Source organism: Aethalodelphis obliquidens, unplaced genomic scaffold (assembly GCF_003676395.1).
Source record: "Aethalodelphis obliquidens isolate GAN/ISIS:26980383/991018 unplaced genomic scaffold, ASM367639v1 scaffold34, whole genome shotgun sequence".
Lineage (NCBI taxonomy): Eukaryota > Metazoa > Chordata > Mammalia > Artiodactyla > Delphinidae > Aethalodelphis > Aethalodelphis obliquidens.
Genome location: NW_020837978.1, coordinates 10,451,121 through 10,476,824, shown reverse-complemented (window position 1 = coordinate 10,476,824; position 25,704 = coordinate 10,451,121). Strand labels below are relative to the sequence as shown.

The 25,704-nt window shown below is 40.4% G+C and overlaps 1 protein-coding gene across 8 annotated transcripts; it reads left to right on the top strand.

The window, feature by feature from the left end:
- The first annotated feature begins 2,567 nt into the window (after positions 1 to 2,567).
- On the top strand, positions 2,568 to 24,409 carry MCUR1 (mitochondrial calcium uniporter regulator 1). 8 transcript variants are annotated; one of them, XR_003437554.1, is made up of 11 exons: positions 2,568 to 3,264; positions 9,090 to 9,209; positions 12,531 to 12,634; positions 13,111 to 13,212; positions 14,201 to 14,242; positions 15,080 to 15,151; positions 19,209 to 19,262; positions 20,616 to 20,730; positions 21,970 to 22,064; positions 22,380 to 22,446; positions 24,391 to 24,409. XR_003437554.1 is itself a non-coding variant. In XM_027128394.1 (10 exons), the coding sequence occupies exons 1-9, from the start codon at positions 2,583 to 2,585 to the stop codon at positions 22,032 to 22,034; spliced, it is 1,356 nt and encodes a 451-aa protein (XP_026984195.1). In that variant the 5' UTR covers positions 2,568 to 2,582; the 3' UTR covers positions 22,035 to 22,064; positions 22,380 to 24,247. The 8 variants fall into 8 exon arrangements, 7 of the variants coding, with proteins under 7 accessions (XP_026984195.1, XP_026984196.1, XP_026984197.1 ...); XM_027128394.1 differs by lacking the exon at positions 24,391 to 24,409 and having other exon boundaries at positions 22,380 to 24,247; XM_027128395.1 differs by lacking the exon at positions 24,391 to 24,409 and having other exon boundaries at positions 21,717 to 24,093.
- The last annotated feature ends 1,295 nt before the right edge of the window (positions 24,410 to 25,704 follow it).

The window sequence follows — 25,704 nt, the reverse complement described above, 5'->3', positions numbered from 1 at the left end:
CTAGAAAAATCCTAGAATTGAAGCTCATCAACTCTGACTGGGTGACATGCTCACGCCTGGGGCCTGGAGGAAGACTGGCCCGCCCAAACCACATGGGCTAAGAGCGGGGAAGAATGGCTCCCCATGGAAAACTGGAGTGCTGGAACCAAAGGAAAGAAGGTGTCTGATCACCCTCCATATTTGGTCGGGTTCCTCATCCCCTACCATCCTCTGTGCGATGTCCGATCACACTGGCCCCTCTTCAGCAAGAGTCCTGTTAGCTGGTTTAGCCAAAATCCCCCTTACTCCCGATGTTTCCTCTTAGTAATTTCCCATCCACTGCTCCCCACACTGCTCCTTGGCTATAAATTCCCACCTGCCCCAGCTGATTTCCAAGTTGACCCCATTCTCTCTCCCTGCCACTACAACATTCCAGCACAGTGGTCCCCGTACCTAATGAGACAGTCCACCTCCCTTAAATAAAGCCTTCCTTACTGGGCTTTAAAAAGTGTAGTTGAGGGCTTCCCTGGTGGTGCAGTGGTTGAGAATCTGCCTGCTAATGCAGGGGACATGGGTTCAAGCCCTGGTCTGGGAGGATCCCACATGCCACAGAGCAACTAGGCCCATGAGCCACAACCACTGAGCCTGCACGTCTGGAGCCTGTGCTGTGCAAAAAGAGAGACCGTGATAGTTAGAGGCCCGCGCACTGTGATGAAGAGTGGCCCTCGCTTGCCACAACTAGAGAAAGCCCTCGCACAGAAACGAAGACCCAACACAGCAAAAATAAATTAATTAATTAATAAACTCCTACCCCCAACATCTTCTTAAAAAAACAAACAAACAAAACACAAAAAAAGTGTAGTTGACTAATTTTTTCTTTAACAAAGGATAAATTACATATGTCCACACAAAGACTTATGCAAAAATGCTCGTAATGGCCTTATTCATAACACCCAAAAACTGGAAACAAAATAAATGCTGTCAATAGGAGAGTGGATGACCAAACTGTGGCACAGTTATACAACGGAATACTACTCAACAACAGAAAGGAACTAATTACTGATAAAACAACATAGATGAATCTCCCAGCTATTACATTGAAGACAGACACAAGACAGAAGGAAGTCAGATGAAAGGCAATGCTTATTGTATGATCCCATTTATATGAAGTTCAAGAACAGACCAAATTAGGCAATTCCCTGGTGGGCCAGTGATTAGGACTCCATGCCCTCACTGCCGAGGGCCGGGGTTCAATCCCTGGTCGAGGAAGGAAGATCCCACAAGCCATGCAGCGTGGCAAAACAAACATGTTCTATATCTTGTTTGGGTGGTGGTTACATGAGGTATATAATTGTTAAAAATCATCAAATCGAAGTAAGATCTGTGGATGTTTATTACATGCAAATTATACCTCAACCTCAAAAAATTACAAAGGGCTTTCATTAAATAAAGTTTGTGCCACTGTTTATTTAACCAGTCCTCTAACGTTGGACATTTGTTTTTTTCCATTTTTTCACAATCATAAACTATGATACAATGAATATCTTTGTGCATATATTAGGTTGATCCAAATGAAATTACCAATCTTCAACATTTCGACCTATAAAAATGGCAAGTTCCTATGGTCCAATCTAGTAGATTTTTAATATTTTGGACTATTCTCTTAGGTTAAATTTTCAGAGTTGGGTGACTTGAGCAAAATTTACAACCATAAAACACTTTTGTACATATTGCTAAATTGCTTTCCCTACCAGTTCTACAAATGTATAATTCCTACTAACCTTTTATGAAAGTGTCTACTTGCACCTTAATATTTTTAATTCTTTATATGTTGATAGCCATTTCCACAGCCATATGCCCTCTCTTCTCTCTTACCAGCACTTTGTAGCTCTCTTATGGCTCATAACACATTCTTCTTCCCTCATGTATTGTACACATATGGGTGGGTAAGAAAACCACTCCTAGAGGACAAGGACAATCTCATTTTTCTTTGTATCTTCTAGGCTGGTGCCTTGTGCATTTCATTCCTTCATTCAAGAAACAGTACAGAGTTCACACAACGGACCAGTAGCTGAGACAGGTGCAGTAGGCATTCAAAAAGCTCACTGAACTGAACGCCGCTAGTCTCAGATATCTTTTTATACCAGTAGGTCTCATTTAAAACTCAAGCCCCTACGTTTGAAATTCCAAGATTGAGATTTTTTAATCCTATGATACACTAATCCGGAAACAAGTTCTGAAAGTTTAGATTTAAATGTGTGGACTATATAAGCGCTGTTCCCTCGGCCCTGTTAATAATTCCTTAAAATGCACCCCAGAGATAACACGTTGGGGGACTTCGGACGGGGAAAGTCTGGAAAACCCAGGGCAGCCCGGTGGTGCACGGACTTTTCATGGGCTTCTGAAGGGCGCCAGGGTGACTATGTCTTTATAAGGACATCCGTGTATGTCCTTATAAATATGCAAATCGTGGCAGCGCCGAGCTCATTCCAGTTCCGAGAGGGTCCACACCCACCTCCTGGTCTTCCCAGTCGCCTACACCGAGCGGGCCGGGTGCTCGCTCTGGACCAGACTCGCCTCTTCCGGGGTGCCTGCTCCGCGGGATGAGCTCTGCACCGCCCCGGGCGCCCGCCGCCCAGCCCCTCCCCCAGCGCGCACTGGAAGCCCAGCCCCGCCCCCGGCGCGAGCCCGGAGCCCCGCCTAGCCGCTCAGCTCCGTCCCCGGAGAATGCCCGGAGCCCCGCCCATCCGGCAGGAAAGCGCAGGCTCGGCGCTACCGCCCACGCTCGCTCCTGCCGTCGGTGTCTGGCTGGGGCCGCGCGTGACCGGCATGAGCGCGTTCGCGGGCCAGTGACTGCGTCAGGGATGGACTGCGGCTCCGTCACGAACGAGAGGCCGAAGCGCCGCCGGCGGCTTCTGCTCTCCCTGGTCGCCGGCCGCGGTGGAGGCCCCGGAGGCCGCGGCGTCCCCACGCGCCACCTCCTGCCCGGGCTCCTCGGCGGTCTGGGGACGCTGCGCCCCCGCGCCCCGGCGGCCCGCGGCGGCGCGTCACGTGCCTCCCCGCTGCTCCTCCTCTTGCTGCTGCCCTCCCCGCGCCTGGCTGCTGCCTCCCCGCGCCGGCCGCTGGCGGACTGGGAGCGCTCGCGCGCCGGGCCCTCGGCTGCCCCGGCGGGGCGCGGCGGCGCGAGGAGGTGCCAGCCGGGCCTGGCCCCGGGCGTCACCTGTGCGGCGGGCGCGCTCCACCTGTGCCTCGGCCAGGTGGCCGCCCTCGCTTCCTCCAGGAGAGGTGAGGACCGGGGCGGCGGGAGCTGGGCGGGTCAGCCGAGGTCGCCGGGCTCCTCCGGGCATGGTGGTGAAGGTCTGTCTGGTCCCGCCCTCTGGGCCACGCAAACCTGGGCTTCCTCGGGTGAAAAGACCCGAATTATTCGGAAGGCGGGCACCAGGTGTCTGGCGCAAAGCGTGATGGGCTGCGGCTTGGTGGGGTGGGCCGGTGCGTGCGGGCACAGCGCACGCGCGTTTGTAGAGCCGTTTTGTCAGGTGCACAGCGTTTGGGGGCTCGGGTGAAGGGGTGTGCAGGAAGCTGGCAAGTTGAGGCTCGAAGCTCTGGGAGACGAAGGGATTGTTTCACAATTTAATTGCAAACTCTCGTGGGTTCATTACTCTGCCTGGCACTTTTCTGGGAACTCGGGATGGTTATCAGTCAACAAACTCTTTTCGTTCTTGGCGCTTAATTGTAGCAGAGGAGATTAATATATATACATATATAATAATATCTGATAAGTGTTGTCGGAAAAAATAGAGGGGGTAAAGGTTAGGAGGTGGAGTGGGCCTTCAGTTGCTAATTTAAATGGAGTCCTCGGAATAAGTTTGCTTCATTGAGAAGTTGGCATTTCATTAAATACTTTAAGGAGGTGAGAGCAGTCACGGCCTGCATGAGTTTAGACTCAGTTTACTAGATTACAAATTGCCGATTAAAAAATCATCCGGGAGAATCCTTATTAATTAGCAAACTTGGCAAAAATCTAACTTTGGATAGTCTATGCATATCCATCAGTGGCTCTCAGTAACTACACTGATGGCTATTTAAGAAAACGTTTTTCTCAACAGACATGCTCGGTAAATTCTAAAATTTAAGAATACCTTTGGCGGGGCTTCCCTGGTGGCGCAGTGGTTGAGAGTCCGCCTGCCGATGCAGGGGACGCGGGTTCGTGCCCCGGTCCGGGAGGATCCCACATGCCGCGGAGCGGCTGGGCCCGTGAGCCATGGCCGCTGAGCCTGCGCGTCCGGAGCCTGTGCTCCGCAACGGGAGAGGCCACAGCAGTGAGAGGCCCGCGTACCGGAAAAAAAAAATACCTTTGGCTGGGGGAGAAACTGGTTGGTAGTGCAAAGAGTGAAAGCAGCTTTATGTCCAGAGGCTGGGAAATGAGTGGTGAACTCTGTCAGTGTCCTGCAGTACCTGTGAGTCTTTATTTCTGTACTTTGCCTTTTGTTGCTCTTTTTTTGACAAACTGGTAATTTGTGATTTGGTTTCCTCTCATAATTCCATCAGCTAATGAGAATTTTGATCCTTTGTCTTCAGGCTAGTGGTCTGTTTGGTGTCCAGGGTTCTCAGTAGAGCTACTTACACTTAAGGATGTTTATGAATAGGAAATTTGTGCTCAGTTTCCTCCCCTGTCCAGGGCTAGCTTTGGGCTCAAATAGTGTGTGTGTTTTCACATCCTTTTGATATGCTGATGGCCCCCCCAAAAGGAGAATTACATATTACACTTTAACATAGCTCTCTTTACTTGTTTCCCGGTTATTAGTGGGAATTCATAGTTCTTGGGCCTCGTTTTGTTGTCACAATAAAGGAGGAAAAGTGAGTCAGAGGTGTTCCCAGCGCCAGAGTACTGCTGTGTCCCCAGGCGCTGCCCTATGATAGAGGCAAGACGGAATTCACCCTCCATCAGCCAGAGTTGAGGGCCAAGTGACGAGTGACTAGGCCCTTTCTCCTCTTTTCAGCCCACAATATATCTTGGAAATAAGCTTGCTTGCAGTTTTGTTTTAAATCACATGAATGATTATTGTTATTAGAAAAAAGGAATTTGGGACTAGAATAATCCCGTCACTTTTCACAAGCCAGTTCTAGACCCAGATGTTCTCAAGCTCCCTGACCCACGGGACAGTCCAGCACGGTTCTGAAGTGGGCAGGGTGGCTTGTGAAGGGATTAATATATATACATATATATTAATATATATGTATATATATTATACATTGCACCTGTAAGAGGTACAATCATCCATTCATTCATCTCTCTACCATCCAGCTCGGGCTGTTCTGTGTCAGGGTCTCTTCTCATGGAGGCCCAGGGCTGGAGATAAAGGATGGAAAAAGAGGTGCCAGATTTAAGTGAGCGCCCTTAACGTGAAAAGGGAAGACCATAGGTGAGGAGCAGAAAGGGGTTCATCTCAAACTCTCTTTCTAGATAGTCTCTAGATTTGGATCTTAGAATTCTTGCAGTTGAATTTTCTTTTAAGTTATTTCTGGCCTGCAGTATACCAGGCCCTCTCCTAGTGACACAAAAATAACTGGCCGCTCTGGGGCAGCTTGGACTAATATACAGACATGGGAATAAACGTAAGTGCCGTGGTAGAGCTATCTGTACCGGGCTGAGAACACAGATAAGGAAGCAATAAAGGTTGCTCCCTGACCTGGGAGGAGGTAGCAGAAAGAACCTTACAGGGTAGCATAGTGCCCTGCCCGGAACATAATGGATGCTTAGCACGTTGTCACATTGGATGAGGAAGGGTAAAAAGGATGCTTAAAATTTACCAGTTGAGAAAGGGGAGCAAGCCAACCTTAAGGATGGAGTACCAAGGTCTGCACGTGCAGTAAACAGAATAGTTTAGGTGGCTAGAACAAAAGCTGAAACGGTAAGTGGCTAAATTAGGACAGGCTTTGTATGCCTTGCCAAGGGCCTTACACTATAGGCTAGTGCTTCTTTGAATCTAAACACCATCCGGCCCACCTTTTTTTTTAACCATTAAACACACACATGCATACATGAATTGTTGTATTTTATATTTTGTCAGTCTGCAAACTGTGTTTGGTACAGAGTGATTCCTGGCTCTTTGGTACTTAACCTTGGTGCAGACTGTGACCACAGCCACCCCACTCCTTCCACGTTGCTAGTAATTTGGGAACCACTGCTGTCATCTTACAGAAAAGCAGCAGGTCTGTAGGGTCCTGTCCATGTCACATTTTTTGCTTACTTGGAATTTCCTTTGAGTGTTTACCGGTTGAGAATAAGAGTTGATTAGCTGAAGTATTTTTCTGGTCATTTAGGACAGGTACTGAGAAAACCTTTGAACTTTGAGTTAGTAGATGACTATTCTGTCTTCTCCCACTCTTCTACAACACCTGGCATCATGGAAAAGTAAGAACAAGTATGAAGCCAGATTTTTATATAGCTATGTTTATTACATTTAAATGAAAGATTTTTTTATTTTATATCGTCCATCTCTCATTTTCTGTCAAAATGCCTTTTTTAGTGTGATTGTAAGGAGGTATTATGTTTAAATGTCCTTTCTTGACAAAATTACAAGTTCGCATTGCAATTGTTCTGTTTTTTTAAAGCTGTTTTTTGTGGTTTGTGGAACACAAAAGCCAGGAAACCATTACTATCTACCTCCTTCAAATGAGCACCTTGAAACAGGTTTACAAAACAGGTTGGATCTGTGGCTAAACGCACAGAAATCCATAGCAAAGGTAATATATAAATTGTTAGAACACATCTCTCCAAAGGTAGGCTTTTGCAAAGACAAGGAAAGAAAACTACAGACCAATATCTTTATGAAAACACTAGCAAACCAAATCCAGCAATATGTAAAAAGGAGTATATACCATGACCAAGTGGGATTCTGTCTCAGGAATAGCAGGTTCACTTAACATCTGAAAAATCTATTCATGTAGTACGCCACATCCACAGCATACAGGAGAGAAACTACATGATCATCACAAAAGACAAAGAATTTGACAGAATTCCATACCTCTTCGTGTTAAAGAACACTTGACAAGTTTGGAACAGAAGGGACCCGCCTCACCTTATAAAGGGCATCTGAAATACCCACAGCTACCATCATACTTAATGGTGAAAGAAGGAGTGTTTTCCCTCCAAAGTCCGGAGCAAGGATGTCTGTTGTCACCATTCCGTTCAACACTCTACCAGAAGTTCTAGCCGGGGCAGTTAGGCAAGAAAATGAAAAGGCATCCAGATTGTAAAAGAAGTAAATTATCACTGTTCACAGATGACATGACCTGGTACATAGAAAACTCTAAGGAATTCACTAAAAAAACTATTAAAGCTTATAAACAAATTTAGCAAGATTGCAGGATACAAGATCAATATACAAATTGTACAAAAACAAAAGTCAGTTGTATTTCTACGTACTAGCAACGAAAAATCTAAAAAACAATTCCCTTTACAGTAGCATCAAAAGGAATAAGATACTTAAATTTCACCCAAAAAAAGCACAAAAGTTATACTCTGAAATATATATAACATTATTAAAGAAATTAAAGACCTAAATAAATGGAGAGACATCCCAAGTTCATGGTTGGAAGAATTTAGTATTGTTAAGATGGCAGTACTCCCCCAAACTGACCTACAAATTCAACGCAATCTCTATCAAAGTTTCAAGTGGCTTCTTTGCAGAAATTGATAAACTGATCCTGAAATTCACATGGAAATGCAGGGGACTCAGAATAGCCAAAACAATCTTGAAAAAGAACAAAGTTGGAGGACTCACTTCCTGATATCAAAACTTACTACAGAGTTACAAGTAATCAAGAACATGTGGCACTGGCAGAAGGGCAGACATATAAATCAATGGCATAGAATGGAGAATCCACAGATAGATCCTCCCACTTATAGTCAGTTGATTTTTTGATGAGAGTCACAAGACAATTTAAGGGAGAAAATAGTGTGGGACAACCGGACCTCCACATGCAAAAGGATGAAGTTGAACCCCCATCTCACACCATATACAGAAATCAACTCAAAAGGATCAAAGACCTAAATGTGAGACCTAAAACTGCAAAACTCTTAGGAGAAAACAGTTGTAAATCTCTGTGTGCCCAGATCAGCCAGTGGTTTCTTAGATATGACACCAAAAGCATAAGGAACAAAAGAAAAAGATAAATTGGACTTAATTAAAAAGTTTTGTGCTTCAAAAGGCACCATCAGGAAAGTAAAAGCCAACCCACAGAACGGGAATATTTGCAAATCACACATATGATAAGGAACATGTATCTAAAATGTATAAAGAATGCTCTTAATTCAGTAATAAAAAGATAACCCAAATTTTTTAAATGGGCAAAGGGTCTGAATGGATATTTCTCCAAAGAAGATATACAAATGGCCAATAAGTGCATGAAAAGATGTACGTCATTAACCATCAGGGAAATGCAAATCAAAACTACAATGAGATACCACTTTACACCCAATGGGATAATTGTAATAAAAAAGACAGATAATAACAATATTGAGGATGGGGAGAAATTGGAACCCTCATACAGTTAGTCCTTCAACTGATGACGAGGTAAAAAAAAATTGGCGTATCTATACAATGAAATATTATTTGGCAATAAAAGGAAATATGCCGACATACTACACTGGTGGGTGAACCTTGAAAATATCACTGTATGTAAAAGAAACCAGTCACAAAATATCATATCCTAATGATTCTATTCAAATGAAATGTCCAGAGTAGGCAAATTCATAGAGACAGAAAATAAGTGATTGCTGGGGGGAAGTAGGAAGATGAGGGGGTGATAGCTAGAGCATAGCTAGAGGGTATAGGGTTTCTTTGGGGATGATGAAAATGTTCTGAAGTTTATTGTGGAATGGTTGCACAGCACTGTAAATATACTGAAAACAACTGGAGTATACATTTGAAATGGGTGAAGCATATGTATCTAAGTTATGTCTCAATAAAGCTGTTGTAAAAAACCAGATAGACTTTTGAGGTATGCCCTGTTTTTTCATGGTGCTGAGTTGCTTTTGTTTACCATCAAACATCCACCTGTTTACCATCCACCTGTTTTGAACTGTATTGTCCTTTCCATTCTAGAGCTTAGCGTCTGTGCTGGGAGCCTGCATCTGGAGAGCAAAAGGAGAGATTTCACCTCTTCTCGGAGTAGGAAGCTCTACTTTGACACCCATGCCTTTGTGTGTTTACTCGAAGAAAATGGTAATCCTCTCTCATTTGGTTACTCAGTGCCACAGAAAAACACTATAAATTAGGACTTCCCTTATGATCTTATCGAATTTCTCATATTTCTCTTTGACTTTTAAGTCTGTAGGTAATCTTTTGGTCAGTCTCCATTTTTTAAGTCCTTGTTTTTTGTTTAAGGACATTTTTGCTTCATCCATACAATTGAGACTTTTCTCCCACATACTCTCTTTGTCCAAGTGAAGCGTATGTTTATAATATTACTCTGGAAGTATGGTATTATAGGTGAAAAATTAGACATAAGCCAGCAAAACTCAGGAATGATTCCTACGACAGCTGTCTAAGCACCAAAGTGATAGTTTTATTCCTGTGCATCCTGTGTGCTTTAAAATTTTTATGAAATTAAAATGTTGCTGAGCAACAATTATTGATAATTCCAACCTGTGATTTTTTAAAAATATTCAGACTTTTTCTCTTACTGCTGTTGAGTTAACTAATGTAAAAGATTGCTGTGACATGTATGAGTTATTGAAAGTGCACTTAATATATAGGTAGCATTCTCATATTTAATCTTATCTAGACAAATATACAATTTAATACACATTATAATTCTCGCTACTGTGACACATATATTCTCAAAATCAGAATCTCAGATATCATAGCTTATGTCTGAAATAAATCTGTGTTTTGACTTTATTGTATAGTTATTCATCCTGTTGTGTGTGTTCATATCTGAAAAGCTGCCCTGTGTAGACGTGCTTTACATGCCCAGGACACTGTGTTGGGGTGGATCTTTCTGTGCTTATGTGGGACGGTTAGCAGCTCTGGATTCGAGCTCTGCCACGTTCCAGCTGCTTGGTCTCACAGTCCTTTCTGCCTTCTCAGTTCCCATTTCTCCCTTGGTAAGAATTCCAAAGAGCCCTTTGAGTGTTAAGTAATGTACTTGAATGCACTTTGGGAAAACTGTCACATGCCCTGTGATAATTTTTACAGCTTTTCTTCTCAAACTTGAAACAGCCTTTTTCACCAAGACTGCTTTCAGCTCAGAATTTAAAAAAGAAAAGTAAAAGTGAGAAGAGGGGCATCTAAAATTATCTTGTTAAGCAGAAGTCTTTCTACTTTTCTTTTTCTTTCGTTCTGTTTCTTTTTCTTTTTGATGGACCTGTGTTCTTGTATTCAAAGTAACCAACTGTAAAAAGACATCTTAGAGATAATAGGGGCATCTCAACATACACTAGATGTTTGATGATATTAAAGGAACATCATTAATTTAGTTACGCGTAACTATGGCCAGGTAGCTGCAGTGGTCCCGAATCCTGTTTCCCAGTGCGAGGTGGTATTTGTTTCCCCTCCCTGCTTTCAAAATCCATTTATTTATTTATTTTTGACAAATTAGAAATAGCAGATGTTGAATGTTTAAAATATGATGTCTCGATGCAGGTACTGCCTGCTTGTCTTGATTTTCAAACCCTGGCCCATGAATATTTGCATATTTCAAGACCAGTGATGTGAAGACGCCACTGGATGTAGGGTGCGAAGGTGCTCACATGAATGCTGGGTGTCTGCGATGGCTGGGCTAGGATAAGGCCAGGAAGGACCCCTCAAGGAATGCTCCATCCTTTATCCCTTTTTCTCTCCAGAGTTATATCTCTTGATTCACAAAACTTTCTCTGTGTCTGTAATCTCACTAGCCCTGATTCTGTCCCATTCTCTCATTCCTACAAAAAGTTAATTTGCATATGGCAACCCAGGAGGTTTTCAGGCTTCTCCTTTTTCTTATCCTTTCTCCTCCTATAGGTGGTTCTAAATTATAAGGCTTTAAAGTTTCTTTTCTTATCAGCGTAAGTTCTCTTTGGTCTCCCTCTTTCTTTTCTTCATAATTCCCAAGCCTAATTATGTTTAACTATGAACTCTTATTAATAAGTTTTAAATTTTTCAAAAGACATGTTCAGTTTTTAAAAATTAGGAAGACAGAAAAGAAACAAGAAAAGCTACTCTGAATCCCAGTACCAGAGTTAAACAGTGTTCACATTTGGGTGATTTTTTTCTAGCTGTTCGTGACCCACACATTGAAAATTAAAGGATTTTGAATAAAGTGAAAAGAGTAGGTCTTTGGAGGTCTTTTTGTCTCCTTTAAATTTGTTGCTTTCTTTTTTTTTTTATTATAAAATATGCTTAATCTCATCCAAATTGAATCAGTTATAACTTTATCCAAACAAATGTGCCATGGATTAATTACAAGAATCAGTAAATTCCTCTGAAGTTCTTACAGCTGGAAGTATTTTTTTTTTTTTTTTTTGCGGTACGTGGGCCTCTCACTGCTGTGGCCTCTCCCGTGGTGGAGCACAGGCTCTGGACGCGCAGGCTCAGCGGCCATGGCTCACGGGCCCAGCCGCCCTGCGGCATGTGGGATCTTCCCGGACCAGGGCACGAACCCGTGTCCCCTGCATTGGCAGGCGGACTCCCAACCACTGCGTCACCAGGGAAGCCCGTAGCTGGAAGTATTTAACGGAAAGAATTGTATTCCAGGGACTTATGCATCTTAAGCATTTAAAATTAAGCATTTTAATTACAATTTTCAATGTGAAATATGTTACTACCTAAAGTTATTAAAAACAGTAGCACTGCTGAGTTGAGTCTTTAGGTAATTCAGTTCAGCAGCATTTATTGAGTATAAAAGAATATATTTTTTCCAGTTTGAGCCCCCCCCACTCGTGATTGAGGAAAATTATGGAAGAAAAATATAAGAGCCAATTTTGTCTTTTAACATTAAGTAAATTAACAGCTGAATTATTATTTATATAGCCACTGATTTGACTGATTTGTGCTGGAAATAAAATAAGCTTTCTCTACTTAAGTAAATTATTTTTTACTAACATATACATTTTGAAATTAAGGAAGTCACATCCATTATAGAAAATTTAGACAACACAATTACCTAGAATCTTTGTTAAATTACAGAAGAAATAAATTGTATCTATAGTTTTGAGTCTTGCATCTTTTCACTTGACCTTGCACTGCAGGCATCCCCTGTGTCATTATGCATTCTCTTTTTGAAAACATGGTTTTTGATGGCTAGGAGGGACATCAGAGCTCAGTCATCCCAATCCCTCATTTTACACGAGGAAACACTCCGATGTGTCCTACTTGTTCCAAGTGACAGACACATCACAGCCCGTGGCTAGACTCTACCCTCCTGCTACACTAGGCTTTCCACCTGCTTCTGAATTCAGACATCCACTTGCATGTGTCAGTTTGCATTCTCCCCCTTTCTATGAAGGATTTTTTAATTCTGGCAACTAGAGTCTCCTGAGTGACTGTCTTTGTGTGTTTGCCTAGGGTTTACTACTCAACAAGCAGAAATCATTGTCTCTGCCTTGGTCAAGATCATGGAGGCCAACATGGATATCGTCTACAAAGATATGGTCACCAAGATGCAGCAGGTAGCTTTGCTGGGGCACTTGAGCAAATTTGAAATCTAATGAGTATTATTTGTAATATATGTTTTGGGATAATATTCTGTTGAAAAGCATATAGTAATTTTAACATAAACGAGAGACAGATGGTTACAGTGGCATAAAAAATATTTATTCAGAGCTATTTAGTCAGCTGTTACAGAATCACTTAGGTTTGAAAACTGACTATTCTAGTCAACCGTGCTTTAATAAATGGAGATGTGGCTAGAATTACAGCAGCTGGTCCTCTGACTGCCACCCTTTTAACTGTGATTCACTTGATGCCGACACTGGAAATGAGTTCTTATTCTTTTCTCATTTTCAGACAGAGGAGGACCTTGCTGAACCTCTTTCTTTGTTCCCATGTCCTTCTAGTTTCTCAATAAGATGATACTGGGTAGAGACAGTAGGAGGTAGAGTTCCTAGGCCAGACTAGGTTATATGTTTTGTTTTTCTTTTCCCAGGAGATCACTCTTCAGGAAATAATGTCTCAGATTGCCAATGTGAAAAAAGATATGATTATTTTGGAGAAGAGTGAATTTTCAGCCCTCAGATCAGAAAATGAGGTAAAACTAAAGAACCACTCATATTTACCAAATGCTTTATATTAAGACATTGAGATATGATATACACACACAGAAGTGTACAAACAAGTGTACGTCTCGATGAATTTTCAGTATAGACTATCAGTCAAATCAAGAAATAAAAAAATATATATATTAAAAAAAAAATAGACCAGTGCCCCAGAAGTGCTGCGGACGCCCCTTCTGGTCACACCTCCCGCAGCGGAAACCATTATCCTGGCTAACATGGCTATTGAGTGGTTTGGCTGTTCCAGAACTTTATCAGATGGAATCACAGCGTGTCTTGCAGTGATAGGTCATTCTTTTGCATTGTTCATAGTATTATAGGAATATGCCGCGTTATTCTACTGCGACGTATATTAGAGTTGTTTCCAGTTTGAGGTTATTATGAATAAGTGCTGCTGTAAAATATCGCTTCGTTTCTTCAAGTGTGGTGTTTGGGATCAGCGTTTAAATAAGTGCTATCTTCGTGTCTTCCTTTATTTTCAGCCCTATTTAAAGTCCCATGAAGGAAGTTCATTTATTATCTGTTGGTCTTAATCTTATAAGAAACCGCCTAGCAAAAGATCCTTCTTTTGCTAGGAAAAGGTAAACTGTGAAACTGTCAAAGTTGTCTGGAACTCAGTTATTTGAGGGCAGAATTAGTTCAAAGAAAAATTGAAGGAGGAATTAAGAGCCCCTGCTCTGAAGGGAGATGAATATATTGAAAACCGTTGTGTTACTAATTTTATGTGGCCTTCAAGATGGATTAAGACGTATCTCAAGACACACCATGATTGTAGTACCATCCTGGCACGACAGTCATTTCTGCCACTGAGACTATTCAGTTATGCTTGTATTCTGAACGTGGCCGAATTTGTGTTGAATGAGGAAAGAACTTGTTCGCAAATACATGTTCTAATAGTTGTTTATTATGTTTTTCATAATCTTCTAAATATATCCTTGACATTTCTTGTTAATGTGTTTTTAGAAAATAAAACTTGAACTACATCAGTTAAAACAACAAGTAATGGTAAGATCTTCATTCCTGTTTGCTTGCTTGTTTATAATTACATAAGCTTAGTAATAAATATAATGTCCGAAATACTTATATATTCTTAAAAACTTAATTCTGTGTTAAATATTTGTGTGATGTGTCTCGAAAGTACACATTGGAAGATTTAACCAAGAACATAGCCAATGAATAAGTTACTGATGTCTGTAACCAAATTCATTAAGAAAATTGCGATCTAGAAGGAATGAAGTCATTTTTAAATAAAAAATGTTCTAAAATAGCCACCTGGAACCCTTAGATTATCTTAGGAGAGACTGTCTTTAGAGAACTACACGTGACTTTAAACTGCTGACTGTGCCAGCTGTTTGATTTTTTTTTAAGTCGAAAGGACATTGATGTTAAAGAAGAAAAAGTTTTGATGAGTGTCAGTAGGAAGACTTTACTTAAACCAGAATTTAATATTTTACTTTTTTGAGTCCATCTCTGCTTTCCAAAGTTGTCCAAGGAACAGCTTGATTCATAAATTTCACAAGGTGATTGCATTGGGAATCTTGAGGTTAAAAGCAACAATAACCCACTCTAGACTGACTTAAACATCAAAGGGGGATTATTTGTATATATAATTGGGAAGTCCCAGCAGGGCTGACTGCAGACATCGCTTAGCCAGTCTCCTGACCCCGCTAGTCTCCAGCTCCGTTCCTGTGCGCACCCCTGGCCCGGCCCTTCCCCGCTTCCCCCCTTCCCCTTAGCCCCTTTGGGTGGAGCAGTGGAAGCAGCAGGGAAGGCGCACATCCTCAGAGTTTGGATCTCTTACTTCGGATTTCTCTCTTTCTTTGTTGTTTGCCCTCCCACTAGGATGAAGTGATCAAAGTCCGAACAGATACCAAATTAGATTTCAGTCTAGAAAAGAGCAGAGTAAAAGAATTGGTATGTTTCTTTACTAAAAATATAGTATGAATTAATTTCTTTGCAGGATGGAACATTTGGTCAAGTCTGTTTACATACCATTCAGAAGTATTGTTAAATAGTTACCTGTATATCATTGTTAGACACAGTTTTTTCTTTATTTTGACTATATTTTGAATTAAGGCTTAAATTTGATGCTTTCAAAAGTAACACTAAAATTAAAATCTTGGTCAAAGGAAGTTTGAATCTTGTATGTTTCAGAGATACTAAATTATGTGTCACTTAGGCATGAATAAAGAAATTAAATTCAATCTTGATCTATTTGATATTGACTTAAACCTCTTCTGGTCCCGATTTTTCAAAAGTTAAGTTGATTATCTGATTTGAATAATATTAAATTATTAATATTAAATAACATTAAATTCTGTGTTAAAAATTCAAGATTTAAAAAATATTTCCATATAGTTTTTTTTTAATAGAGAAATCTTAATGACTTTACTGCATTGTTTTAAAGTGCAAATTCTAAATGATTCTTGAAGTTATATCAAATTGAAATTTTCTATTAGGGAAAGTAGTGCTATATGTTTGTTACCAAAAAGATATCACAAAATGTGGGTTGTAAATAAGTGGAAGGGATATATATATATGTATATATATATATATGTATATGTATATGTATATATATATGTCAGTGCAACAACTTGTGGGATCCATGCCCAAGACTTAAGAAAACTGTGGAAATATTGCTCCGCTTCCCTTTGAAATGCCTGTTTATGTGCATTTCAAAGGTAATACATATAAATACAATGTTTTTCCCTCAGGGCTTTCACAGTAACTTCTTGTAAATTTTTTAATTTTAATGAGATATAATTGACATACAACATTACATTTCAGGTGTACAGTGTAATGATTCAATATTTTTATATATCGTGAAATGATCACCACAGTAAGTCTGGTTAACATCCATCACCCACATAGTTACAAAACTTTTTTTCTTATAATGAGAATTTTTAAGATCCCCTCTCTTAGAAACTTTCAGCGGTACAGTACAGTATTATTAACTCTCGGCACCATGCTGTGCATTATATCCCCAGAACGCAGTTATTCTGTAACTGGACGTTTGTACTCTTTGACGCCCCTTCTCCCATTTCACCCCCTCCCCGCCCACCTCTGGCAGCCACCAATCTGTTCTCTGTATCTGTGAGCTCGGGTTTTTTTGGGTTCTTTTAGATTCCAAATATAAGTGAGATCGTATGGCATATGTCTTTCCCTGTCTGACTTAGTTCACTGAGTGTAACACCCTCCAGGTCCATCCGTGTTCTTGCAAATGGCAAGATTTTTAAAAATTTTATAACTGAGTAATACTCCATTGCATATATATATATACGCACTGCGTTTTCTTTATTCATTCATCCATCGATGGACACTTAGGTTCCTCCCACGTTTTCGCTATTGTAAGTAATGCTGCAGTGAACATGGGGTACGATAAATTGGATGTTTTATATGTGTTGGGTTGCCTCTAGTGACTTTTAACCCGTCTGTCTTCTTGTTCAGGCTGTATTTGCATTTCTTTATTTATTAGTTAGATACCTTTTTTATTCTCAGCATAAAAAGAAATAGGGCATATACAGCATTTTTTACTAAAAATGAGTATTCACAGTTTTTCATTGTCTCCTCATTTTTCACAATTTACTTTTAACCAAACTGTGCTACAATGATAAATGAAGCTAATATTGAAATTCAAACAAGTACTTAAGTGTATTTTGAAACTGCCTCTGGATTTCAAGAGTTAAGTTGAGCTTTGTTATACAGAATAATTATTATGTCCGTGTTACCTGTCTTTCTAGTCTTGAAACACTTTTAACCTTGAAGATTAAATCACTTAGTATTACTAAAATATGTGATGATCACTAGCATATGACTAGTATCTAGAAGAGGAAGAACTCTTTTGGTTACCTTTGTCCTCAGGGTTGTAGACTTAGCAGGAATTCCTTATTCACTTGATTTAGGAAGATTCCTGTAGCTAACGGAGCCAGGAAGAACTTCATTTAGGAGATTGGGAGATAGGGGATGTGAACATGGATTAAAGCCAGTGAATTTATGTGACTTACTAACCTAGCTGAGAAGTCGTTCTTGGTAATCCTAAATTCAGATTACTCTGAAGTGCAGGACAGTAGTATATTAGTATGTACCTAGCATGAATTTAACTGCTCTGAGGAAGATAAGCTATTCAAACCTCTCATTCTCTTGTTTAATAAAGTTATAATACTGTTTCAACAAAATTAACTGTGGTGATATTTACAGCCAGTTTCAAAAGCAATGTAGCCCGTAAACTGCTTTGGGGTGCAGGGAGATGGAGCTATATAGATGTTATTTTAAAAATCATGGCAGTCTGTCCTACAGAGTGAAGTAAGTCAGAAAGAGAAAAACAAATACCATATGCTAACACATATATATATGGAATCTAAAGGGAAAAAAATGGTTCTGAAGAACCGAGGGGCAAGACAGGAATAAAGACACAGACGTAGAGAGTGGACTTGAGGACACGGGGAGGGGGAAGGGTAAGCTGGGACGAAGTGAGAGAGTGGCATGGACATATATACACTACCAAACATAAAATGGATAGCTAGTGGGAAGCAGCCACAGGGAGATCAGCTCTCTGCTTTGTGACCACCTAGAGGGGTGGGATAGGGAGGGTGGGAGGGAGATGCAAGAGGGAGGGGATATGGGGATGTATGTATATGTATAGCTGATTCACTTTGTTATACAGCAGAAACTAACACAACATTGTAAAGCAATTATACTCCAATAAAGATGTTTAAAAAAAAATCATGGCACTATCAAGACTTAGGTTTTTCCTTTCTCTTGTGGTTGAGTCAATATTGACTTATTGAAAACTGGAGTTTTAAGAGGTGCAGAAAATCCCATTCCACCCTGCCCTCTGGTGGTGATCTGGCGCATAGCGCTCGCGCGCGCTCGCTCGCTCGCGCTCTCTCTCTCTCTCTCTCTCTCTCTCTCTCTCTCTCTCTCTCTCTCCCCCCCCCCACCTCCCTCCCTGGAGTTGAGCATTCTTTGGTCCTGCAGCTGGTTCTTGGTTTGGGGTTTTGGGTTTTTTTCTTTTTTTTTTTGCTCCTAAGCAATGCTGTTTCTATACTTTATCCCCCTAGTAGTCACAGGGGAACACTGTATAGCTATAAAGTTTCTAGATACTTCAAAACCATTAATTTTTTCCCCTATAACAACGTTAATTTATTGAAGTTTTTTAATTCTTCACTTAAATTATAGATTTTCATTTGCTCAGTTAAATCCTAACGCCCACCACTAAGGAGATGTGTCTGATTTTGGTCTCAATGTCAACAAAATTGCACAATATCTTTGCATAGATATTAATAGCCAAAGGCAAGATACCATTTTAATTCTGGGTAGAACTAGTCAGTTCCCTTAGTAACACTGGATTGTGATAATGCCCATGTGGGTTTGTTTTTTGTTTTTTTCAAGTAAAACCAACATGTGATGGTTTAGTGTATTTCTTGTATCTGTATATTTACATAGTGTTTTATAATCACAAGGTGACATCTATGTCACAGAATAATATTCCTTGAAACTTTTTTTTTTCCCAACTTTATATCTTTTCTCTCTTCTAAGCCTCAAATAGTGACCAATTTTGTTTGTGGTTACAATGGGATAGCTCCTAAATTGAATTGTTACCCCACTTATTTCAACCCTCTCAAAGCCAAAAAGCATATGTCCATCTAAATTGGTCCCAGGGAATGCTGTTATAATAGTGGGAGGGACCTAGAGACAGACATCCCAGTGAAGAGATGAAAAGAGAAAACCAGCAGAGAGTGGTGGAGGATGACAAAAGGGAATCCAGATGTTGGAGCGATGAGTGAATATAAATAAGAAACCCCAAAACACAGATCAAAAGGAGAAGGCAAGTAGGCTACTTTACCCTAGGGGTGGCTTCTAGTGGTACATATTCTTGGAATTACTGAGACCAGAATATTTAAGGCACCAGAGGAGGAGGAGGGAGAGGGGAATAAATCAGAATCTGACCTGTGTTACGTGTTTGTTTCAGTATTCATTAAACGAAAGGAAGCTGCTGGAAGTAAAAACAGAAATGGTGTCATTGGTAAGAAAAGATTCACTTTGCATCTTGCAGAACTGAAACTCTACCCTTGAAGCACCAACCCCTCCTTTCTTCCTCCCCTGGCTGCCAGCATTCTATTTTCTGTTTATGAATCTGACTATTCTAGGTCCCTCATGTAAGTGGAATCATACAGTATTTGTCCTTTTGTGACTGGTGTATTTCACTTAGCATAATGTCCTCAAGATTCCTCCATGTTGTAGCATATGTCAGAATTTCTTTCCTTTTTAAGGCTAAATAATACTCCATTGTATGGATGTAGTACATTTTGATTATCCTTGTGGCCATTGTGAATAATGCTATGAACATGGGCATACAGATATCTATTGGAGTTCCTGTTTTCAATTATTTTGGGTATATATACTGAGAAGTGGAATATCATAGGATTTTTTGGAACACAAAATACTTAATTATCTTAATGAAACTTTAAATCTCAGTGATTGAAGAATAATAAGGAATGGAGATGTTTTATTATATTTTTAGCTTATGGCATGCATAACTTATTTACCATCCTATATTACCTGGGACCTTTGAAACCTGCAAGAGACTTCCATGAGAGAACACTAAACTATTCCTCTGGAATATTTTACTCATCCAGGCATTTATTTCCTTATTCATTACCTGAATTATTCATCACAGGGACCCACTTACTTGCCCTAGGACTTTTAGTGAAGTATTTCCAATGCTTTTATGCATTAATGAAATGTTACAAACCCTTTATAACATCAGCCAAACTTACCACCCTTTGGGAGTTAATTGTGTATCTGGTTTAACTGTATTATATTTGGGAAAGAACGCATATAGGTCCTTGGTATAGCCAAGCCTCATAATAATAAAACACTTGGCATTCGAACTATAAAGGAAGAAAACTTTTTAAAACTGAATAGAAATAGCATCAAGGCGAGCGCTGTTGCTTTTAGATTGCCTGAGATTCCATTCATTTTGTTAAAGCACTTTCTGTATACCTTTCACTAAGAGGAATTCAGAAGGATGAGGCTTAGTCATTGCCATTGAGAACAGACCAGCTTCATAATCTTAATCTTATTTGCAGAGCAGTCTATAATTTAAAAAGCTTCCCTCCATCAGTTATCACACTTGATTCTCTAAACAGCTTATGTGAAGGCAGGGCCAGTGTTACCTTTTTCTTTGTCTCAAACAGAAGGAAACAGGCCTAGAGATAGCTACAGCCCTGACCAGTACAATACAGCATGAGACTAGTAGAACTCAGACTAAAGCCCAGGTCTCCTTAATCTGACCCTGCTGGGAAGGGACTCTAGGACTAACAGCAGAGGGGATGCATCCAAAGTGGTTTAATGCTGTGAATCTTTCTTTTAAAAGCACGCCCAGCAAGATCGGGCCATCACGCAGACAGACAGGAAGATAGATACCGAGGTTGCTGGCCTCAAAACCATGCTTGAGTCACACAAGCTTGATAATATTAAATATTTAGCAGGTAAGCCATTTTGTATCTAGATTAGTTAAAACAAGCTGAAAATAAATTTAAACAAAAAAAATTTTTTTTTTAATTTTTTGGCCATGCCACGTGGCATGTGGGATCTTAGTTCCCCGACCAGGGATTGAACATGTGCTCTCTTCAGTGGAAGCATAGAGTCCTAACCACTGGACTGCCAGGGAAGTCCCAAAATAAATAAAATTTATAAATTAAGTCAAAGATATTGCATTTGGTTGATTCTAACACAATTTTTTTTCATGTTTTAACATCTCTGAAATTGGAAGGCATCTTACAATTTCCAATAGATGGAATATCATACAATAATTGGCATTTTTTCTTTCTTTGTAAAGTACATGATTTTATTTACTACTATTGATGGAATCTTAAATTTCATGAGATACTGGCATTGAACTATAGTTATTTGGAGTTATTTTTCGTAACATTCGAGATGGAATATTTTACAGATAGTTGAGTTGTGATCTTTTCTGCTTCAATGGGTGACACTCCTTATAAGGTGTTATTTTCCTTTTGCAGTTTTTGAGCCAAAAGAGGGAAGGAAGATTCATGTACCAAAAAATATTACTTAGCCATTATTTTAACTCAGATTTAACATTTTGGATCAATCAATATTTTGAAGTCTAATAGTATTTAGAAGTAGGATTTGCTCATCAAGTTAGAAGGTGTGTCCCTGTGTGTTACATGTGCATATACTTTGTGACCACAGAATTTTTGTGATTCTATACTTTTACTGAAAAGTTTTCTTGGATATTGGATGCATTTGTACTTTCAAGATGATGGTCTCAGGTGTGGGGTTTTCTAATAGGCAGGTGTTTCATAGGATGTGGCACATCAGTGAGCAAGCCAAGTTTCTTGGGTTTGGTTTTACTTTCTTGGTGGAAAAGTGTCTGTTTTCTTAATAAAAAGATGTTCCCGCAAGTAATTGTTCATAGAACTAATACTATGCACAATTGTTTTTTTTCTTACAGGATCTGTATTTACGTGCCTAACAGTAGCTCTGGGATTTTATCGTCTGTGGATATAATAAAGTATCTATTTAAAGAGCATTTTATTGTTTTGCCTTAAAATACCAGATTTCTGTGCTTTTTTTCCCGTCATTTCCAATTTTAATGCTGATTTTTAATTTAATGCATATTATTTATTGTATGCAAATTATGGACATATAACCAAGGCAGAGAAGTGAGAAATTTCATAACTGCTTCTTCCATCTTTTCTGTTTAGTTGACTTTATAACTCTGAGTGGTGGTGGACGAAGCAAGGAAGACTCCACTCAGCTGGGCCAGTGAACTTGGTCTAACCTTTGGGACATACCAACAGTAAATATTTGTATAACTCTCCACAATTTTAAATCTTTTGTTTTAATCGAGGATTGGGGGTCTCCATTTAAAAGGCACAGGAGCTTTACTAAGTGCTGAAGAATCATTGTAACTGAATCTTCTTCACCTGCTGACCCAGACCCTAATGTCAGCCGGTTGTGTTTCAAGGTTGTTAGAGGTTGTGTTAGAGGTTGTTTCAAGTCCGCTTGGTTGGTAGCCTCATGCTACATTGTACTTTACGCCCAAAAGAGATTTTTTTCTTGTAATTTCCACTGTCTTAGTTATTGTTCTGTTCATTTTCTGTGTGCCTTCCAGCTAGAAAATCTTGTTGCCTGATGAAGCACTGTGATTGGGATGCAGACTCTCTCAGCCTCCTAGAGTGGTAACTTCCTCTCCCTCCCTCCCTCCCTCCCTCTCACTTGGCCCCTTCTCTTCTCCTCCCTCTTGGTGTGAGAGTTGTTACAACGCCTCAGGTGTGGCACTGCCTCCCTAGAGAACAGGCTCGCCCTCGGCGTGGAAGTCTACTTCAGTCTGTGGGACAGGCTTTCTTCCTTCTGGTCTTCCAAGGGAGGCACAAGGTGTAACTTCTGTAGCAATATCTAGATGTGTAGATAGTGCACGTACTTTCCAGAAATGTCTTTAATGAATACGCCTTTGCCCATTACAAGCTCAGGTCATAGGCTTTGAAAATTAGATAATTTTCATGCCAGGTATCCTAATCTAGGTTGATTTCTTTGGTTGTTAAAGACATTCTCATACCAACCTTACCTCTGTATTTAAAACAAATTCCAAGATACAACTGGGGGCATTTTGGAGACGCACATTCTCATCTTACTTGAATGACCTGCACGTAGAGAGAATAGCATTTGAGAAACGATGACACTGAATGGCACCTTCCTGTCTTTCTCCACATGCACGCGCGTGCATATAACCTGGTCCAGTGGAGAAACCACATAGAGACTTCTGGATCAGACTGGTACAAGTGCCCATCGTCATTGTTCCATCCACACTGGTGAAAAGTTACCCTCTGTCCTTTGGGTGTCATTTCTAAACTTTGTAAAGTGTAAGCCATTGCCTTGTTTGAAACATTTGTGTAGCATAAAGATTCTGAGCTCCAGATAAGTATAAACATCAAGTACTTTGGCATGAGTGGTGTAAGTTTCAAAGTGAATAATAATTTAATCTTTTTTCAACTAGATCCAAAATTATCTTAACTGGTTCATAAAACATTTTATAGATATATTCTTCCCCTTTCAGAGAAGGAGCCCCAGAAAATACTGTACAATTAACAACTGCGCTAAGTATTAAAGAGTTAAATAAATGACATACCATTCAGACCACCTTTGCGATATAACTTTGGCTAGTAGGAGCCTGAAGGAGCTTGGAGCACAGACACTCCTCCAAAAAAAAGAATCCCCAAGAGGAAAGAGTACTGTATGCAATTTTGTTTCAAAGCAAATAACTTTTACAGGTTAAAAACAGAAAGTGAAGTGACCTTATATCCTGACAAGATATTTTTTAAATAACATTTCAGTTGGGTGACTTTCTGTCCTCTGTCAGAAGTATTCCAGATGACATTCCTACTGGTGATGCTGGGGGCCACATCAGTCTGTCAGTTAATTTGGACCGCTGATTTTGCTGCAGAGTTCTCTGCAGTACGGAACAGCCCCCCCACCTTCCCTGCCTTGGGAACAGTGCACTTTCCTTTTGGTGACCTGGATTGCATGCGTATATGGAGGCTGGGAGGGTTCAGGACCATATTCCCTTTCTTTAGTCACGTGTATTGTATTTGAAAAGCATAAGAGCCAGAAATACAAGTGTACCCTTCCTGGTGTGGACCCAGACGTCTGTGAACACGTAAGTGACTGGGACTGGACACAGTGTGATGGCTCCTGAGCTCACCTGGCTTAGAGGATGCAGGTCACTTTAGGAAATTCGGCATTAGCACTCATAAGGGGGAAGATGCCTGGCAAAATTCCCAGATACCCTGCGTCTAAGCACACGGGGAAATTAGCCATAGCAAGGTCCTGAAAATTACCCCTCCAGGCGCAGGTGCCTAAAGCAGAATGTCAGGTGGACAGAATCTGTATTTCCTGTTCATGCACAAATCACTTAGGAGGTTCCTCCGCCCTCCTGCTTTCTCTCCCCTCCCCTACTCTTTATCTTTTTTTAAAGAGCTTAAACTCCAGCCCCACTCCTTTCCTGGACCCTTAATAAGCGAGCCTGTTTGTGTGTACGGTTCTTTACAAGAAACCTGAATTTTTTTTTTTTTCTTTTTTTGGCGGTATGCGGGCTTCTCACTCTTGTGGCCTCTCCCATTGCGGAGCACAGGCTCCGGACGCGCAGGCTCAGCGGCCATGGCTCATGGGCCCAGCCGCTCCGCAGCATGTGGGATCTTCCCGGACCGAGGTACGAACCCGTGTCCCCTGCATCGGCAGGCGGACTCTCAACCACTGCGCCACCAGGGAAGCCCCAAGAAACCTGAATTTTGATTTCTGTGCTGGTCTTAGTCCTCCGCTGGTTTTCCAGCTCAGTATCTAACAAAACTCAGTCTGAAGGTCTTCATCTTTTCCCTTAAGTATGCCAAGTACCTCAGCTGAGAAGTCACAAGTTGAGGAAGAAAGGCTTGACTCAAAGCAGCCATCTTACTGGAATTTGTCTCTGAACTCTTTAAAAACCAAAATCCTGAGCTGCGGTGTCTATGTCGCTGCCTGGGTGGTGTCCCTTGGCCACCGCATGGAGCTACGGGCTCTTCCCTCTGCTCCAGGCTCCTCCTTTGCAGCCTCTCCTCCTGTTAATTAGCTGTGTCAGCGTTGGCAGGCACCTCTCTTCCTCCCCCCTGCTGTGCTGTGTTCTTAAGAATTTTGGCGTCATTTCTGAACAAATGTCATATAGATGGCACTATGGAGCTCATGTCTAGAAAAGTGGCTCTTAACATATGTTTATCAAATGTGTTGTGACTTTTCTGACACTAAAGCAAAAACATGTTAATCAGGAATAATTTATTCTTTATATAAAATGTTTGAGACTGTTTAGCCTTTTATCGGAATTTCATTTGGAAAATATCAGTCTTTCTACAGATTTATAACCTATGTTCCTCTGATTATAACCCAAACCATTTCTTAACCCTTTCGTTACATAAGCAAATATTCAATTACATTTTACTATATAATAGAGTGGGCATATTTTTATGATGTAAAATAAAATATTTAATTCTCTATATGTGACTAATATACTTTTCTATCTGTTCCAATTGAATGTGAAAACTAGAACTTCTGCCTACGCTGTATTTCAACTATTATTCCCTCCAATTGTGAATGGTAACATTGCTGTATTATTTTAAAAAATCTAATACCTAAACATTTGGATTTGCATAGAGGATACGTTTGAAAGTGATCGTTTGATTTACAAAATAAATTTTTTTTACTATTCAAAAGAATTCTTTTTGCATGCTCGTGTAAAGTGCTTTAACTCCTTGCTTGAGGGGAAATGAGGTTTATACGCAAGTTTTTAAAAACTGCTGAAGATTCAGGTTACAGGTGACAAAATCCAAATCAGACTAGCTTGAGCAAAGAATTTGCATTTCTTGGCTTACACGATCAAAGTTCAGGAAGAGCAAAACGAAAATGCCATCAGAACT

Coding starts and splice junctions, on each gene's coding strand:
- MCUR1 (XM_027128394.1), top strand. CDS start 2,583: ATGAGCTCTGCACCGCCCCGGGCGCCCGCCGCCCAGCCCCTCCCCCAG. Junction 13,213..14,200: donor CCCTCAGATCAGAAAATGAG/GTAAAACTAAAG, acceptor ATGTGTTTTTAG/AAAATAAAACTTGAACTACA. Junction 20,731..21,969: donor TAATATTAAATATTTAGCAG/GTAAGCCATTTT, acceptor TTTTCTGTTTAG/TTGACTTTATAACTCTGAGT.